This window comes from Scyliorhinus canicula, chromosome 4 (assembly GCF_902713615.1).
Source record: "Scyliorhinus canicula chromosome 4, sScyCan1.1, whole genome shotgun sequence".
NCBI classification, from domain to species: Eukaryota; Metazoa; Chordata; class Chondrichthyes; order Carcharhiniformes; family Scyliorhinidae; genus Scyliorhinus; species Scyliorhinus canicula.
The window spans coordinates 66,016,494-66,033,810 of NC_052149.1; the positions used below are offsets into that span (position 1 = coordinate 66,016,494).

A 17,317-nucleotide genomic window follows, 5' to 3' on the forward strand; every position below is an offset into this window, starting at 1 on the left:
GGCCCAAATCGCGGGCCAGGCGTGGGTCCTCTCTGGAGCCGGATCAGGCCCTGCGCCCCTCCCGAGGACTCACTTAGAAGGCCTACAAGCCAGGTCCCGCCATGATGAACCAAGTCCATTTCACGCCGGCGGAACTGACCAGGAACTGACCAGGCTGCTTGGCCCATCAGGGCCTGAACAATTGCCGGGGGGGAGCGCTGCCAACGGTCCCCAACCGGCGTGGCGTAAACACCATCCTCGCCCGAAACCTGGCGCCGGAGAATACGGACCTGGCGTCGGAGGGGTGGGGTGGGATTCGTGCGCCTCCCCGGAATTCTCCAACCCAGAAGGGGGTGTAAACACATGCAGCATGATTCTCCGACACCACCCCCCCCCCCCCGCCGACTAGGTCAGTCCTCGGGGACGTGGGCACGGGTCGATCTGGCCCTGTGGGGGAGGGGGGGGGCAGTGGGGAGGGGGGGGTGGTGGGGGATCCCCATGGTGCCCTGGCCCGCGATCGGGGCCCACCGATCTGCGGGCAGGCCTGTGTCATGGGGGCATTCTTTCCTTCCGCGCTGGCCTCTGTAGGGATCCGCCATGGCCAGCGCGGAGGAGAACCCCCTGCGCATGCGCAGGAATCACGGCGGCTGGTCTGCGAATGAGCGGAACCACACCGCCAGTTCTGCGCATGCGCCAACTCGCGCTGGCTCATCACCAGTTGGCGCAGCGCCCACCCTTCCGACGCCGGCCTAGCCCCCGGACGTTGCGGAGGATTCCACAACTTCCGGTTGGCCCAATGCTGGAGTAGTTCGCGCTGCTCCTGGTGCCGGCCTCGGACCATCCGGCCAGTTGTGGGAGAACCCCGCCCATGAAAGGGAACAAATTAAGAATTACTGAAATGGTGAGAAACAATGGCTGCTCTACAGTATACAAAACTTAAAAAAGGCAGGGCTGAACACAAATAAATGCAAACTGTATAAATAATAAATTGGGGCGGCACAGTAGCAAAGTGGCTAGCATTGTTGCTTCCAGTTCCAGAGTCACAGGTTCGATTCCCGGCTTGAGTCACTGTCTGTGCGGAGTCTGCGTGGGTTTGCTCCGGGCGCTCCGGTTTCCCCACTCAAGTCCCAAAAGACGTTCCGGCCACGATTCTCCGCTCCCTACGCCGGGGGGGGGGGGGGGGGGGGGGGGGGAGAATCGCGGGCGGGCCGGGCGAATCACGCCACGCCGCCCTGGCACACCCCGTGATTCTCCCACCCCCACCAAAATGGCGTGCCGGGTTTTGCGACACGCCACTCGGAGAATCGCCGTTTTTCCCGGCAACCGACGATTCTCCGGCCCGGATGGGCCCAGCGGCCTGACAACCCCGACCGGATGACGCCAGCAGCAACTGCACCTGGTCGCTGCCGGCGTGAACATCGCGCGACAGGTAAGTGTGGGGCTTGTGGGTGGGGGGGGGTGGATGAGAGGATCGAGCACCAAGGGCGTGCTCGTGAGGTAGCTGGCCCGTGATCGTTGCCCACCGATCGTCGGGCCTGCGTCTCTAAGAGACGCACTCTTTCCCCTCCGCCGCCCCGCAAGATCAAGCTGCCATGTCTTGAGGGGCAGCGGATGGGAAGACGGCAACCGTGCATGCGCGGGTTGGAGCCGACCAACCTGCGCATGCACGGCTGACGTCACTTAGGCGCCACCAGCCGCGTCATTCTTGGCGCGCCGCTTTGACGCAAGCGTCAAGGCCCGGCACCCGAGATTCGCGCAACGCCGCTCCTAGCCCGGGGGGGGGGGGGGGGGGGGGGGGGGGGAGAATAGGGGGCAAGGAGCAGCCTCCGACGCCGGAGTGAAACACTCCAGGTTTCACTCCGGCTTCGGCACTCAGGGTGCGATTCTCCGCAAATGCGGAGAGTCGTAAAGGCTGCCGTGAAACTGGCCGTGTTTCACGGCAGCCTCCACGCCCCCTCCCGGGACCCGATTCTCCCCCCTGGTCGGGGCTAGCAGCGCGGCCCTGCGAAGCACGGCATCGCAGGCTTAGCGACTGTCGCTAAGCCCGCGCGCCAAGGTTTACGGCGGCTGACGCGCACTATGACATCAGCCGCGCATGCGCGGATTGGAGGGCTCCAACCCGCGCATGCGCAGATGACATCATCACGCATATGCGTCAAACCCGCGCATGCGCGGGCCGTCATGCCCTCAGCCGCCCCGCGGACTGATCCTGCGGGGCGGCGGAGGAACAAAGAGTGCGCGGGTTTCGGACCCGCTGCCCGCGATCGGTGCCAACCGATCACGGGCCCATGCCACCCCGCGGCCGTGCCAATCGGTGCCATGGTTGTCGGGAATGGCACTTTGCGGCCGTTTTCACGAACGGTGAGAGCAGGTGTGTTTGCGTTCGTGAAAATGGCCCTAAAGGCCTGGGAACTCGACCCATCGGCTAGGGGAGAATCGCTGTTCGCCGTAAAAAAACGGCGAGCAGCGATTCGTGTCGTGGGGTGGCCGTGGGGGGGGGGGGGGGGGGGAGAACAGCAGGAGGTCGGGAAAAACGTCGGGAAGGCCTTCCCGCTATTCTCCGACCCGTCGTGGGCAGCGGAGAATCGCGCCCTCAGTCTCCCGTTGGGAGAATCGCGCCCGTGCTTTTAGGTGAATTGGATATTCTGAATTCTCCCTCTGTGTCCCCGAACAGCTGGAATGTGGCGACGAAGGGCTTTTCACAGTAACTTCATTGCAGTGTTAATGTAAGCTTACTTGTGACAATAAAAAATATTATCAATATGTTTGTATATCATCTTTTCAGCTCTCAAAGACTTTCCCTTGCAGAGGTATATCATTTCCTTGTGATCTTTAAGTTCTAATGTCAATTTTGACAGCTGAATGTAACTCTCTTTCATTGTGTTTATGATATGACCAATTGTTTTGGTAGTATTCCTGCTTTAATTATTTTTAACTCAGTACGACAATGTACGACACCAAAAATATTAACAAATTAACTTCTTTATTAATAATCCAAAATAGCAAGCAACAAAACATAATAAAACATCTAACTTCTCTTTGATGTATTTGCTCAATCATAAACGGATGAAGAGTTGCGATAAGCCATTATTTCTTTATGGTGTTACTTAGACCATTTGTTTTCAAGCTGAAACAGATTCTTGTTTTGGGATGAGGCTAGCTCCAGGTCAACTAACTTTTCCTCAGATTTAAAACTACAAGAGGTGGAAAGTTGTTTCTCAATACAAAACTCAATTTTGAAATCTAGACAATATTATTTTTAGGAAAGACTGTATTTTATTCCGGCTAGTATGTCTGGATTAAAACTGGTATGTTAAGATCATCATTGCTACTGCTTCACCTCTTGAAACTTGTCCATTATTTAATGTTGCACATTTTCTGCAATTGTGTCTGCATTAATGTTTTAGTGTCTCTTAAGTCATCAGTAAAGCACAGGGTGGATGTAAGACATAAAACACCTTCACTGCCATCTGATTCCTATGAAATAATCATCTCGGGATTTACCGCAAGATCATTGTAGCTGTGCCAGTTTTACTCTGATAATTGAGGTGTCTTTTTGCGCTATGCTTTGCTAAGTTCGTTTTGAAAATGCTGGAAAAATTATAACAAGCATTCATCCTCCTCATTGGAATATGTTTCACCAGGAAAAAGCTCTTTGATCACGTTATCTTGCATACATCGCCAGTAAGTGATTACTATCAATGTATGTGTTAAAAAATTGGTTTACTGGATCCAAGAAAATCTGAAAATTAATGGAGCAATAATCTGCAGAAACATTTGTGTCAAGCCACTGATCAATTTACAAACTATGAAAAAAATGGGACAAAACTGGTCCACCAGTATTAGATGCCACTGAGTGCCTGTTGGAAATTTCTGTTCCTGATTCTGCTGAAGTAGCCGCAGTCAATGACAGATTCCTGCATAAATAACTGGGAAGTGCCCATGGCACACTGGGAGCTGCGCAAGTGTCTGAGAGAGGAGAAATTGATAACCAGCAAGTGAACTGATGTCAGCAGCACTGGTCAAATGGATCAATTTTTAAAATCTGTCCCAGATCTTACACAACTGGATCTGTGATGTGCTATCAATTGCACTTAAAGACTCGAATCGGTACAAGAGAGGCTTTATTACAGTTAGATGTTTATCCTCTGACTGCAGCTGGTAGAATGGCAGCTCAGGTGAACTCATACATATTTATACTGCTCCCTGTGGGCGGAGCTAGCCGGCAGGGGCTACCAGCAAACCTGTATTGCAGGTACTGCTGTACATCTCCTAACACAGGCACACACACAATTACACAGTGGTGGATCACCACAATCGGCAACTTCTGGAAATGTCCAAGTCAGGAGGAGGGCTTGTCTGCCTAATGTGTACTGATCACTTGGCCAACCTGAGCTGGACAGAAGGGAATTGCCTGCTGTACTCTCCCTACGCTCTCTAATGTCAAGAACCATATTCTACCCCAAAAAATGCCACTCGAAGCTTGGGTTAGAGATAGGAAGCAACATATTTGGCTGCCAGCCCAATTTCTGGTAACCCTGTTGGAATCCTAACAGATTTATGGTGATACTGCATTGCTCGATGCACAGTTTATTAGCCTCAATATTTAGTTTTAAAGTTATTTTATTCTCATCATACAGGTTCATAATTTAGTTCAGAACCCCCTCCTCAGCCAGGTGGAAGCTTCAAATCATAAATTTAACAGTAGTAAGTAAAGGTTTTCAGATAACAACTTTTTCAACTGAAGTTTGGAAGATAGTTTAAGATGTTAAGTTGCTGCTACAAAGTTTTAAGGGAAAATGGCTGGAAGAGAAGAGCTTTCAAGGCAAAATGCTGCTGCACTTTATTTTAATCATATTATTTATCAAAGATCTCCTAATGTTTAGGTCAGAATATTAACATTATTACACTTCCTAAAGAAATATAATATCCAATCATTAAATAATCCATCACTTATCAGTAACATTGCTTTGAATTGAAAGTATTTTCCCAAGTAGCATCTTTTCCCTTTAACAGCTTATGCTGAAAGAACTACCACCTTTGAGGAAAATGTCATTCCTTTGGCACTTAAAGATTACAGACTGGCACTCCAGCTGCTGGTAAAAATGTTACATTGATGCTGTGTTTATCTGATAAATGGTGGACTGGGAGTTAAATAGATTGGAAAGTCCAGGGGAAAATTCAGAGTCAGACATAATGAAGCTGGTGAAAGGATGATATGAGAACCACAGGCATTATTGGGGTCCAGAGAACTGAGAATCTGAGGATACCAAATACCCACCCGTGTCAAACAATTGGATGAAACACAATCTTGATTTCTCCCACAATGGAGCAATTTGCAAAGAGTCATTACAGATTGGGTTACGGAGGTGAACAAGGCCAACAACCACTTTTACTTTGTCCCCATCCGTCCATGATCTATGGACACATCCTTTTGTACATTCAGTCCGCATTGGAAAAAGTGAACAGTTCCAATAGAAAAAACTATTTTCTCCGAATAACGTTAGTTCTTTACATCCTCCTTCTCTAATAATGGTTGGATTTAGCTGTGCCCAATTGAATTTCTACTGAAATGGAATGATTCAAACAAAATCAATTTCTGTTCATAATCCTGTTCAAACTCTATGGCCTATGGTTGTTGATTAACTCAAGTGATAATTAAGAGGTACAGTTGCTTTCCAGCAATCTACAATTATTGCTTGGATACTTTGAAATAAATCAACCACAATAGTCAATTGTTGAGATATCCTCATGCATCGATTGCATGAAGTTGTCTGGCTATAAAATGTACCAAGATATTCGCCATCAACAGCAGATGGAAACAAAATAAAGCTATCCATAATGAACAGATAATACATGAGATATATGATATGCAAGGCAGAAATATAATGATGTGGGAATCAAAGATAATGTGCTTACATTTTCTGAGATGTGTTGAACCCATGCCGAGATTCCAACATGAACATATTTATGAAACTATACTGTTAATAAACACTTCCAATGCATGTATTCCATTTTTTAAAATGCTCTTTACCACCACATTAATTTTGTCACAATTGTCTTGCTTACTGATTTATCCTTCTGGTTTTGAAATTTTTACTTTTCTTAAGTTTTCCCAAATTTATTTATTCTTGCAGCTGGTGTCAGTCTACTTTTTTAATCTTCAGGTGTATTCCATTTTTGGATCGAAGGACTAGCTGAGGTATTTTTATTGGTGGTTTTGATTCATCAATTTCCAATTCAAACCGGTTAAGAATCATCGCAAGAGCCACCTTCATTTCGTTCATGGCAAAGTGCTGACCAATGCAGTTCCTGCAAAAAAGTGAAAAAGGAGGTATGTTTTGAATCCAACACCATGAGAAATCTTTTAAACCAGAAATATATTTTATTGAGTTACTACAAACTCCTAATTATGAATGGAGCAGTACCAACATATTTAATAGTGCCTCTCAGATTTAACTATCCCTGAGTTTTACACTTTACCAGCCAAATGCAGATTTAAATCACTTCAATTAAATAAGTTCCTCTCAGTGAGTATATAAATACGGGATGCAGTCAACAGTTCAATGGTCTGATTTATAATGTTGCTGGAGAGGAATTTCCTACCAAATCTCAGCTCCTAATTGCCTCTCAATAGCAGTTACAAAGCATAAAACCCAAAAAACAAGGAGATCTAGAAAGAAACAGGTATGGGGCACGATCTAACCAAATTGCAACAAAGTCCCGTGATGAGCGCACTTAGGTGGATGTTTCCCGACGCTCGTCATCTGATACCCAATTGTGGGGGACAGTACTGAACCGCACTCGCACAAGTTCTCTGAGGTGAAGGGGTTAGATCGTAGGGCCTCAGTAGATCAGGTGAGCGCATATTAGGGCGAGACTCGCTTTAATATGCAGATTTTCCAGATTGTGATCCCGCCCATAATGGGCAGGATTCAGATTGTTTTGTCTCGTGAGATCATGTTAGATCTTGCGAGGCGGGGCGAGCCGGGTATATCCCAGAAGAGGGATCTCCCATAATCTAGCGGCTGCTCTGCCGCATGGGCGCAATGTGGACGGTAGATCGTGCCCATGGAGTACACCAATGTTTACTATCATAAAGCCACTCTGTAAAATACAGTTACCCTTTATTATTCCAACCTCATCCCATGAAACTATGTTTGCCCCTGTTCCCAAAACTCCAGCTTAATTTTCTCTATGTCCAATTCCTAAAGTTCTAATTGTCTAGAATGCCAAATGCCTCTTAGAATTTGAGACATTATTATCACAGACGTTAGAGCACATTAGCTAGAGAACGCAATCTGCATCACAGGAAATTCCTCACAAAAGCCGCCATGAAGGCAGTCAGCAGACGTTGATGTTGGTATCACACAGTTCATGCAGCATTGTCAGGTGTTTTCATTCCTTCCTCTCCAGCATAATCAACTCCCCCCATCAACCCCCCTCCCCCATCCACATGCTCCGATTGTATAGTTGGCACCACTGTGAGGTACGAAAACAAAGGTTGGTCACTTAGCATTACTAGAAAGGTTCCTGAATTCCATTCTGCACAATGGAAAATGAAATTTTACAACTACAATTTTATTTTATTTTTAAAATAATTTTTTATTCAAATTTTCAACAAATTTTAACCAACAAAACAAAGAAAAACAGTAACCCCCCCCCCAATACAAAAGCAATAAATTAACAAAAATAATGAGCATGAAACCATACACCCATCCCCCATAGCGAACAAATAACCCCCCCACCCATTTCTCCCATCCCATCTCCCCCCCCGGGTTGCTGCTGAAGTTGACCACCCCCTAACGCTCTGCCACGGCTGCCACCACCGGAAGAACCCTTGCACCGACCCCGAGGGCAAACGTGACCCTCTCCAATTTGATGAACCCAGCCATGTCGCTGATCCCGGAGTCCGCGCTTTGGGGCTTTGCATCCTTCCACTGTAGAAGAATCCTGCGCCGGGCTACCAGGGACGCAAAGGCCAGAATACCGGCCTCTTTCGCCTCCTGCAATCCCGGCTCCGATGCTACCCTGAAAATTGCGAGCCCCCAGCCCGGCTCCACCCTGGAGCTAACCACCCTTGACAAGGTCCCCGCAACACCTCTCCAAATGTCCTCCAACGCAGGACACACCCAGAACATGTGGGTGTGGTTTGCTGGGCTCCCCAAACACCTGCCACACCTGTCCTCTTCCCCCAAAGAACCGGCTCAGCCTTGTCCCCGTCATATGTGCCCTATGCAGCACCTTTCGTTGGATTAAACTAAGCCGCACGCAAGAGGAGTAATTCACCCTCCCCAAAGCATCCGCCCACGTCCCCTCATTGATCTCCTCTCCCAGCTCCTCCTCCCACTTCTCTTTCAGCTCTTCCACCGAGGCCTCCTCCCCCTCCTGCATCACTTGGTAGATTGCCGAGATCCTCCTCTCACCGACCCACGTCCCCGAGAGCACCCTGTCCTGAACCCCCCTTGGCGGCAACAGCGGGAACTCCGCCACCTGCCGCTTAACAAATGCCCTAATCTGCATATACTTGAAGGTATTCCCTGGGGGGAGACCCCACCTCCTCTCCAACTCCTTTAAGGTCGCAAACCTCCCATCGAGAAAAAGGTCCCCATCTGCCTGATACCTGCCCTGTGCCAACTCAAAATCCCTCCGTCCATCCTCCCAGGTACAAACCGGTGGTTCCCCCATATCGGGGACCAAACTGAAGCCTTCACCGCCCCCCCTATGCCTCCTCCACTGCCCCCAGATTTTGAGGGTAGCCACCACTACCGGACTCGTAGAATATCTTGTTGGGGGGAGCGGCAACGGCGCCGTCACCAGCGCCTCTAGGCTCGTGCCCACACAGGACGCCGCCTCCAACCTCTTCCATCACCCATGGAGGGGCCCCCTCCATCACCCATCTACATATCATTGCCACGTTCGCAGCCCAGTAGTACCCACATAGGTTGGGCAGCGCCAATCCCCCCACTTCCCTACCCCACTCCAGGAATACCTTCCTCACCCTCGGGGTCTTCTGCCCCCACACAAACCCCGTAATACTCCTACTGACCTTCCTGAAAAAAGCCTTCGGGATCATGATAGGTAGACACTGGAAGAGGAACAGAAACCTCGGGAGCACCGTCATTTTGACCGACTGGACCCTGCCCGCTAGGGAGAGTGGCAACACATCCCATCTCCTAAACTCCTCCTCCATCTGCTCCACCAGCTTCGTGAAGTTGAGCCTATGCAGGGCTCCCCCAGCTCCTAGCTATCTGGACCCCTAGGTATCTGAAGCTCCTCTCTGCCCTTTTCAGCGGAAGCTCCCCTAGCTCTCCCTCCTAGTTCCCCGAATGCACCACAAACAGCTCACTCTTCCCCACGTTGAGCTTATACCCAGAGAGGTCTCCGAACTCCCCAAGAATCCTCATCACCTCCGGCATCCCCCCTACTGAGTCTGCCACGTACAACAATAATTTGTCCGCGTACAGCGACAGCCGATGCTCCCCCCACCCCCCCTCCCCTGCACTATCCCCCTCCCCGCACTAATCCCCTCCAGTTCCTCGATTCCCTCAGCGCCAAGGACAGGGGTTCGATCGCCAATGCAAACAGCAGGGGAGACAGGGTGCACCCTGCCTCGTCCCCCGGTAGAACCGAACGTTCTCCGACCTCCTCCCATTCGTCACCACACTCGCCACCGGGGCATCATACAACAGCCTCACCCACCTAGTAAATCCCTCACCAAACCTGAAACTCTTCAAAACCTCCCAAAGGTATCCCCACTCCACCCTGTCAAAGGCCTTCTCTGCATCCATCGACGCCACTATCTCCGCCTCCGTCCACCGCCAGCATCATTATGACATTGAGAAGCCTCCGCACATTAACGTTCAACTGCCTCCCCTTCACAAAACCCGTTTGATCCTCGTGAATAACCTACGGCACCACATCCTCCACCCTCCTGGCCAATATCTTGGCCAGCAGTTTCGCATCCACATTGAGGAGCAAAATCGGCCTATATGATCCACACTGAAGGGGGTCCTTATCCCGCTTCAGGATCAGTGAGATCAGTGCCCTGGACATCATCGGGGGCAAAGCCCCCCCCCCTCCCTCCCTTGCCTCATTCAACGTCCTCACTAGCAACAGGCCCAGCAGGTCTGAAAACGTCTGATAAAATTCAACCGGGAACCCATCGGGTTCATCAGAACCCCGGGCCCGGCACAGTCCCCTCCCATTCCGACTCCAGCGCGGGAAACAGCCCGCGCCTCCAGCTCAAACCCCACCCCTCGACCCAAAACGCGCGACCACGGGCCTACAAAACATCCCACAAGCTTCCCCACAGGAAAAAGAAAAACAAAAGCCAACACAAAAGAACAAGGGTGAACCGAGCCTCCAAACACTGTACATCAGTCCCCAACCCCCCACTCAATCCTCAGTTCGAGTCCAGCTTCTCTGCCTGGACAAAGGCCCAGGCCTCTTCCGGGGAGTCAAAGTAATACTGGCGGTCCTTATAAGTGACCCAGAAGCGCGCCGGCTGTAACAGGCCAAACTTCACCCCTCTCTTGTGCAGCACTGCCTCGACCGGTTATAACCGGCCCTTTTTTTCGCCACCGCCGCACTCCAGTCCTGGTAAGTTCGGACCTCTGCATTCTCCCACCTGCTGCTCCTCTCCTTCTTGGCCCACCTCAGCACACATTCTCGGTCGACGAAGCGGTGAAACCGCACCAGCACTGCCCTTGGCGGCTCGTTCGGCCTGGGCTTTCTCACCAACACTCGATGGGCCCCCCTCCAGCTCCAAGGGCCCTTGGAAGGACCCTGCTCCCATTAGCGAGTTCACCATCGTGACCACGTAGGCCCCCAAGTCCGATCCCTCCAGCCCCTCCGGGAGGCCCAGGATCCGCAAATTCTTCCGCCGTGAGCGGTTCTCCATCTCCTCCAGCTTCGCCTGCCATTTCTTGTGGAGCGCCTCGTGCGCCTCAACCTTCACCGCCAGGCCTAGGATTTCGTCCTCATTCTCCGAGGCCTTTTGCCGGACCTCGCGGATCTCTGCCCCCTGGGCCGTCTGGATCACCGTGAACTTGTCAAGTGAGGCCTTTCGCAGTTCCAGCAGCTCAGCTTTCAGCTCCCTGAAGCAGCGATGAAGCAGCTCCTGCTGCTCCTGCGCCCACTGCTTTCATGCTGCCGATTCCCCGCCCGCCGCCATCTTGGTCTTCCTCCCTCGCACCTTTCTCTGCTCCAGAGACGATTTTTTAACCGCCCCGCTCCTGGTCCAGTCCATCCACCAGCAGAGAAGCGTAGGTGATGTCTTCCCACACCGGGAAAAGTCCGCCCAGCGCCGTTACGGGTCCTAAAAAGAGCCCAAAAGTCCGAAAATAGCGGGAGCCGGCGAACATGCGGCTGAGCTCCGCATCACCGCAACCGAAGTCACAACTATAATTTTAAACAATAGATCCGACTGTGGGAGGTGTGAGCTCTCAAAACATAACAGGAATGGTACATTTTTATTTTTCCATGAAACTGACCTTTACATAGAATCCCTACAGTGCAGAAGTAGGCCACTCGGCCCATCGAGTCTACACGGACCCTCTGAAAGAGCCCCCCACTCAGGTCCAATCCCCCACCCTATCCCTGTAACCCCATAACCCCACCTAACCGTTGGACACTAAGGGACAATTTAGCATGGCCAATCCACTGAACACCTGCATCTTTGGACTGTGGGTGGAAACGCAGCACCTGGAGGAAACCCACGCAGACACGGGGAGAAAGTGTAAAGTCCACACAGACAGTCACCTGAGGCTGGAATTCAACCCCGGTCCCTGGAGCTGTGAGGCAGCGGCGCTAACCACCGTGCCACCCCCACTGTTCCACCCTGCTGCTTTCTGCAGTAACTCCCAATATCAAGTGTGAGTCAAGATTAACAAAGAATTTGAAACTATTCCAGTGAACTGGGATCCACCCATTTGATCAACAATGAGCCAGGTCTCTTGGGATAAATTAATTTGCCCAAGAATTGACAATCTGAGCTCTATTTCACTAATATTTGAAATACTTTCCTACCTAGGTCCAGCAGAGAAAGGTATGAAGGCATGTGTATGTCTGTTTGCTGAATTTTCGGGGGAAAATCTTAAAGGGTCAAACACCTAAAACAAAACAAGGCATTATCAATCAGTTTTGTTCAGAACAACATTCTTTATGAGATATCAAGTGCACACAGACATTGGCAGTTACTCGGTAATTGTGAACCATATCAGTAAAGAATTCACTTGTCAGTACTGGTTTAAACTAGAATTGCATTAGCTACATTACTTTAAACCAGCTATGGTTCAATTTATTATTAACTCAAAAGATATTCTGACAGAAACTGAACTTGGAATTCATCTCAAAAGACAGGAGCTGGGTAATTCAGTATCCTACTGAAGGATCTTGTTACACCTACTCATGAATGAGGTTAATTCCATATAATAATCTTAATAATCTTTGTTAATGTCACAAGTAGGCTTACATTAACACTGCAATGATGTTACTATCAAAATCCTCTCGTCACCACACTCCGGTGCCTGTTCGGGTACACAGAGGTAGAATTCAAAATGCCCAATTCGCCTAACAGGACATCTTTCAGGACTTGTGGGAGGAAACCGGAGCACCCGGAGGAAACCCACGCAGACTCCGCACAGACAGCGACCCAACTGGGAATCGAACCAGGGACCCTGGTGCTGTGAAGCAACAGTGCTAACAGCTTCATATTAATTAGTTTGTGCCAAATGATAACATTCCTCATGTACGTGAGCCAATCTTCCCTAGAACTGTATATGGCGAGTCAAGGATGAGTGCAGTCTTCAAGTTGAGCAGTATTAGAAGGCTAGCCAATAATTGCTACAATGAAGGACTCGCGCTGGAGGTCAGTTGAGGAGAGGGGTGGTAGGTAGAACAAATGTAGAATTAAGGGGGAAGCGAGGGGTGGGAGGAATTGAGCTGGAATGGGGAAGAGCATGTGAGAGTGGAAGAGAAAGATAAAGCAGAGTAAAAGACCAGAGAGTTCGAGGTAAAGCGAGTCGGTAGTGATAGAAGTCCACGGCCTCCAGAGGAAACTGGAGGGAGGAAGCGGTCGTATCTCACATTCTGTAATGATACAAAAAGTCCATGGAAGCACATCTGCTGATTCAAACTATACATCTACTTTATTAACTACATTTTGTATTTACTTTCTTCCTTTTATGGCTCTTTGCATTCCAGTACGGTGCTAGATATAAAAATATTTAAGCAGCACCATCTATTATCCTACTTTTTTTATTCATAAAGTTAAGATATACATAATATCATTACATCAATCATACCATATTTATTGTGATATATCCCTATATATGTGACATTGTAAAAAATGAATCTGACAGCTACATCCAATAGCTGTTTTTAGCTATACGTCTCTATTTAAGTTTCAAACTAAAAGTTTAGCTTTCAAACTTGTCATTGGTTAGCAGTGATATTGTAGGTTAATTAAATAGCTCTAGTATGGAGGCACTGGTACAGTATACAAAGATTCCAGTGTACAGTATACAAAGATTACATGTTGTTAAGGTAATGATATGTACACTTCATATTCTAGTCACAGCGAAGAAAGTTACCTCTGGATTATCCCAGATCATAGGATTCCTATGAATACAGTAGACACTTACACCTACCAGGCAACCTGTGAAAATACAAATGAACATTAGCGACTGTTTCAGAGCCATGCTGCTTTCTATAGTGCACATCGTTTTCCTGTCATTCATGTGTTACAGACAGGAAAGGTACAGCTCAAAGTGCATTGGTGTCCTCTTGCCATCTGTCCATAAGCAGAAAGTATTCTGAGTTGATTTTTTTCAAAGAGTAAGTGGTGACATGTTCTCCCAATCTCGCGTGTTTTGGGATCCAATTGTGTCAATAATCCATAACAAACTCAAGTTAGGATTAACTCAGAAAGTTAGTTTATGTTACTCTTTTAAAACCCAGAGAAAAAGGAGTGTTCACCATTCTCCGCACCTCACATTCACAAAGTAAAAGGGGATCAAGAAAATAGGTTTTACAGTAAAGACCACAGTAAAATTAATATCAGTTCACAATGAGTTCCAGAGACCAAAGTCAGAGGTCAGAGGAGGTTTCCTTTGTGGCGGAATTCCATTCCAATGTGTTTAACATAGAACATAGAAAATACAGCACAGAACAGGCCCTTGTTGTGCCGAACTTTTGTCCTAGATTAAGAACAAATTAATCTACACCCGATCATTCTACCATTATCCATGTACCTATCCAATAGCTGCTTGAAGGTCCCTAAAGTTTCCGACTCAACTACTTCCACAGGCAGTGCATTCCATGCCCCCACGACTCTCTGGGTAAAGAGCTAATCTCTGACATCCCCCCGATATCTTCCACCATTTACCTTAAATTTATGCCCCCTTGTTATGGTTTCTTCTACCCGGGGAAAAAGTCTCTGTCTACTCTATCTGTTCCCTGATCATCTTATAAATCTCTATCAAGTCCCCCCTTATCCTTCTCCGTTCTAATGAAAAAAGGCCAGTCACCCTCAACCTTTCCTCGTAAGACCATTCCAGGCAACATCCTGGTAAATCTCCTTTGCACCTTTTCCAAAGCTTCCACATCCTTCCTAAAATGAAGCGACCAGAACTGCACACAATATTCCAAATGTGGCCTTACCAAGGTTTTGTACAGCTGCATCATCACCTCACGGCTCTTAAAATCAATCCCTCTGCTAATGAACGCTAGCACACCATAGGCCTTCATCACAGCCCTATCCACTTGAGTGGCAACTTTCAAAGATCTATGAACATAGACCCCAAAATCTCTCTGCTCCTCCACATTGCCAAGAACCCTACCGTTAACCCTGTATTCTGCCTTCATATTTGTCCTTCCAAAATGGACAACCTCACACTTTTCAGGGTTAAACTCCATCTGCCACTTCTCAGCCCAGCTCTGCATCCAATCTATGTCTCTTTGCAGCCGACAACAGCCCTCCTCACTATCCACAACTCCACCAATCTTCGTATTGTCTGCAAATTTACTGACCCACCCTTCAACTCCCTCATTCAAGTCATTAATGAAAATCGCAAACAGCAGAGGACCCAGAACTGATCCCTGCAGTACACCACTGGTAACTGGGCTCCAGGCTGAATATTTGCCATCCACCACCACTCTCTGACTCCTATCGGTTAGCCAGTTCGTTATCCAACTGGCCAAATTTCCCACTATCCCTTGCCTCCTTACTTTCTGCATAAGCCTACATGGGGAACCTTTTCAAATGCCTTACTAAAATCCATGTACACTACATCCACTCCTTTACATTCATCCATGTGCTTGGTCACCTCCTCAAAGAATTCAATAAAACTTGTGAAGAAAGACCTACCCCTCACAAATCCATGCTGACTATCCCTAATCAGTCTTACAACACCAGGTTCAAGTCCAACAGGTTTGTTTCAAACACTAGCTTTCGGAGCACTGCTTCTTCCTCAGGAGGAAGGAGCAGTGCTCCGAAAGCTAGTGTTTGAAACAAACCTGTTGGACTTGAACCTGTTGTTGTAAGACTTCTTACTGTGCTCATCCCAGTCCAACGCCGGCATCTCCACATTATTATCCCTAATCAAGCAGTGTCTTTCCAGATGCTCAGAAATCCTATCCCTCAGTACCCTTTCCATTATTAACTGGCCTGTAATTCACAAGGTTATCCCTATTCCCTTTTTTGAACAGGGGCACAACATTGACCACTCTCCAATCCCCTGATACCACCCCTGTTGACAGTGAGGACAAAAAAATAATTGCCAACAGCTCTGCAATTTCATCTCTTGCTTCCCATTGAATCCTTGGATATATCCCGTCAGGCCCAGGGGACTTGTCTATCCTCAAGTTTTTCAAAATGCCCAACACATCTTCCTTCCTAACAAGTATCTCCTCGAGCTCACCAGTCTGTTTCACACTGTCCTCTCCAACAATATCGCCCCTCTCGTTTGTAAATACTGAAGAAAAGTACTCATTCAAGACCTCTCCTATCTCTTCAGACTCAATACACAATCTCCCGCTACTGTCCTTGATCGGGGCTACCCTCGCTGTAGTCATTCTCATATTTCTCACATATGTGCAAAAGGCCTTGGGGTTTTCCTTGATACTACCCGCAAAAGATTTTTCATGCCCTCTCTTAGCTCTCCTAATCCCTTTCTTCAGTTCCCTCCTGGCTATCTTGTATCCCTCCAGTGCCCTGTCTGAACCTTGTTTCCTCAGCCTTCCATAAGTCTCCTTCTTCGTCTTAACAAGACATTCAACCTTTCTTTTCACCCATGGTTCCGTCACTCGACCATCTCTTCCCTGCCTGACAGGGACATACATATCAAGGACACGTAGTATCTGTTCTTTGAACAAGTTCCACATTTCAATTGTGTCCTTCCCTGATAGCCTATGTTCCCAACTAATGCACTTCAGTTCTTGTCTGACAGCATCGTATTTACCCTTCCCCCAATTGTAAACCTTGCCCTGTTGCACGCACCTATCCCTCTCCATTACTAAAGTGATTACCACAGAATTGTGGTCACTATCTCCAAAATGCTCCCCCACTAACAAATTTATCACATGTCCTGGTTCATTACCAAGTACCAAATCCAATATGGCCTCCCCTCTGGTCGGACAATCTACATACTGTGTTAGAAAAACTTCCTGGACATACTGTACAAACATCACCCCATCCAAACTATTTAATCTAAAGAGTTTCCACTCAATAATTGGGAAGTTGAAGTCACCAATGACTACTACCCTGTGACTTGTGCACCTTTCCAAAATCTGTTTCCCAATCTGTTCCTCCACATCTCTGCTGCTATGGGGGGGGGGGGGGGGGGGGGGGGGGGTATAGAAAACTCCCAATAAGGTGACTGCTCCTTTCCTATTTCTCACTTCAACCCATACTACGTCAGTAGGCAGATTCTCCTTGAACTGCCTTTCTGCAGCTGCTATACTATCTCTAATTAACAATGCCAACCCCCCACCTCTTTTACCACATTCCCTAATCTTATTGAAACATCTATAACCATCAACCATTTCTGCCCCTCTTCTATCCAAGTTTCTGTGATGGCCACCACATCGTAGTCCCAAGTACCGATCCATGCCTTAAGTTCACCCACCTTATTCCTGATGCTTCTTCGGTTGAAATATACACACTTCAACCCATCTCCATGCCTGCAAGTACTCTCCTTTGTCGGTGTTACCTTCCCCACTGCCTCACTACACACTTTGACGTCCTGAACATCGGCTACCTTAGTTGCTGGACTACAAACCCGGATCCCATTCCCCTGCCAAATTAGCTTAAACCCTCCCAAAGAGTACTAGCAAA

The 17,317-nt window shown here is 48.3% G+C and overlaps 1 protein-coding gene across 1 annotated transcript in view; it reads right to left on the minus strand.

Moving 5' to 3' along the window:
* Positions 1-2,943: 2,943 nt before the first annotated feature.
* Positions 2,944-17,317, minus strand: part of LOC119964641 (cytochrome P450 4B1) — a 158,740-nt gene continuing 144,366 nt past the window's right edge. Inside the window, exons 10-12 of the mRNA XM_038794384.1 lie at positions 13,575-13,639; positions 12,010-12,092; positions 2,944-6,291 (exon numbers count right to left, since the gene is read on the minus strand). Of these exons, the coding sequence (XP_038650312.1) occupies positions 6,123-6,291; positions 12,010-12,092; positions 13,575-13,639 (317 nt within the window). The 3' untranslated portion in view covers positions 2,944-6,122. The remainder of the gene's footprint in view (positions 6,292-12,009; positions 12,093-13,574; positions 13,640-17,317) is intronic.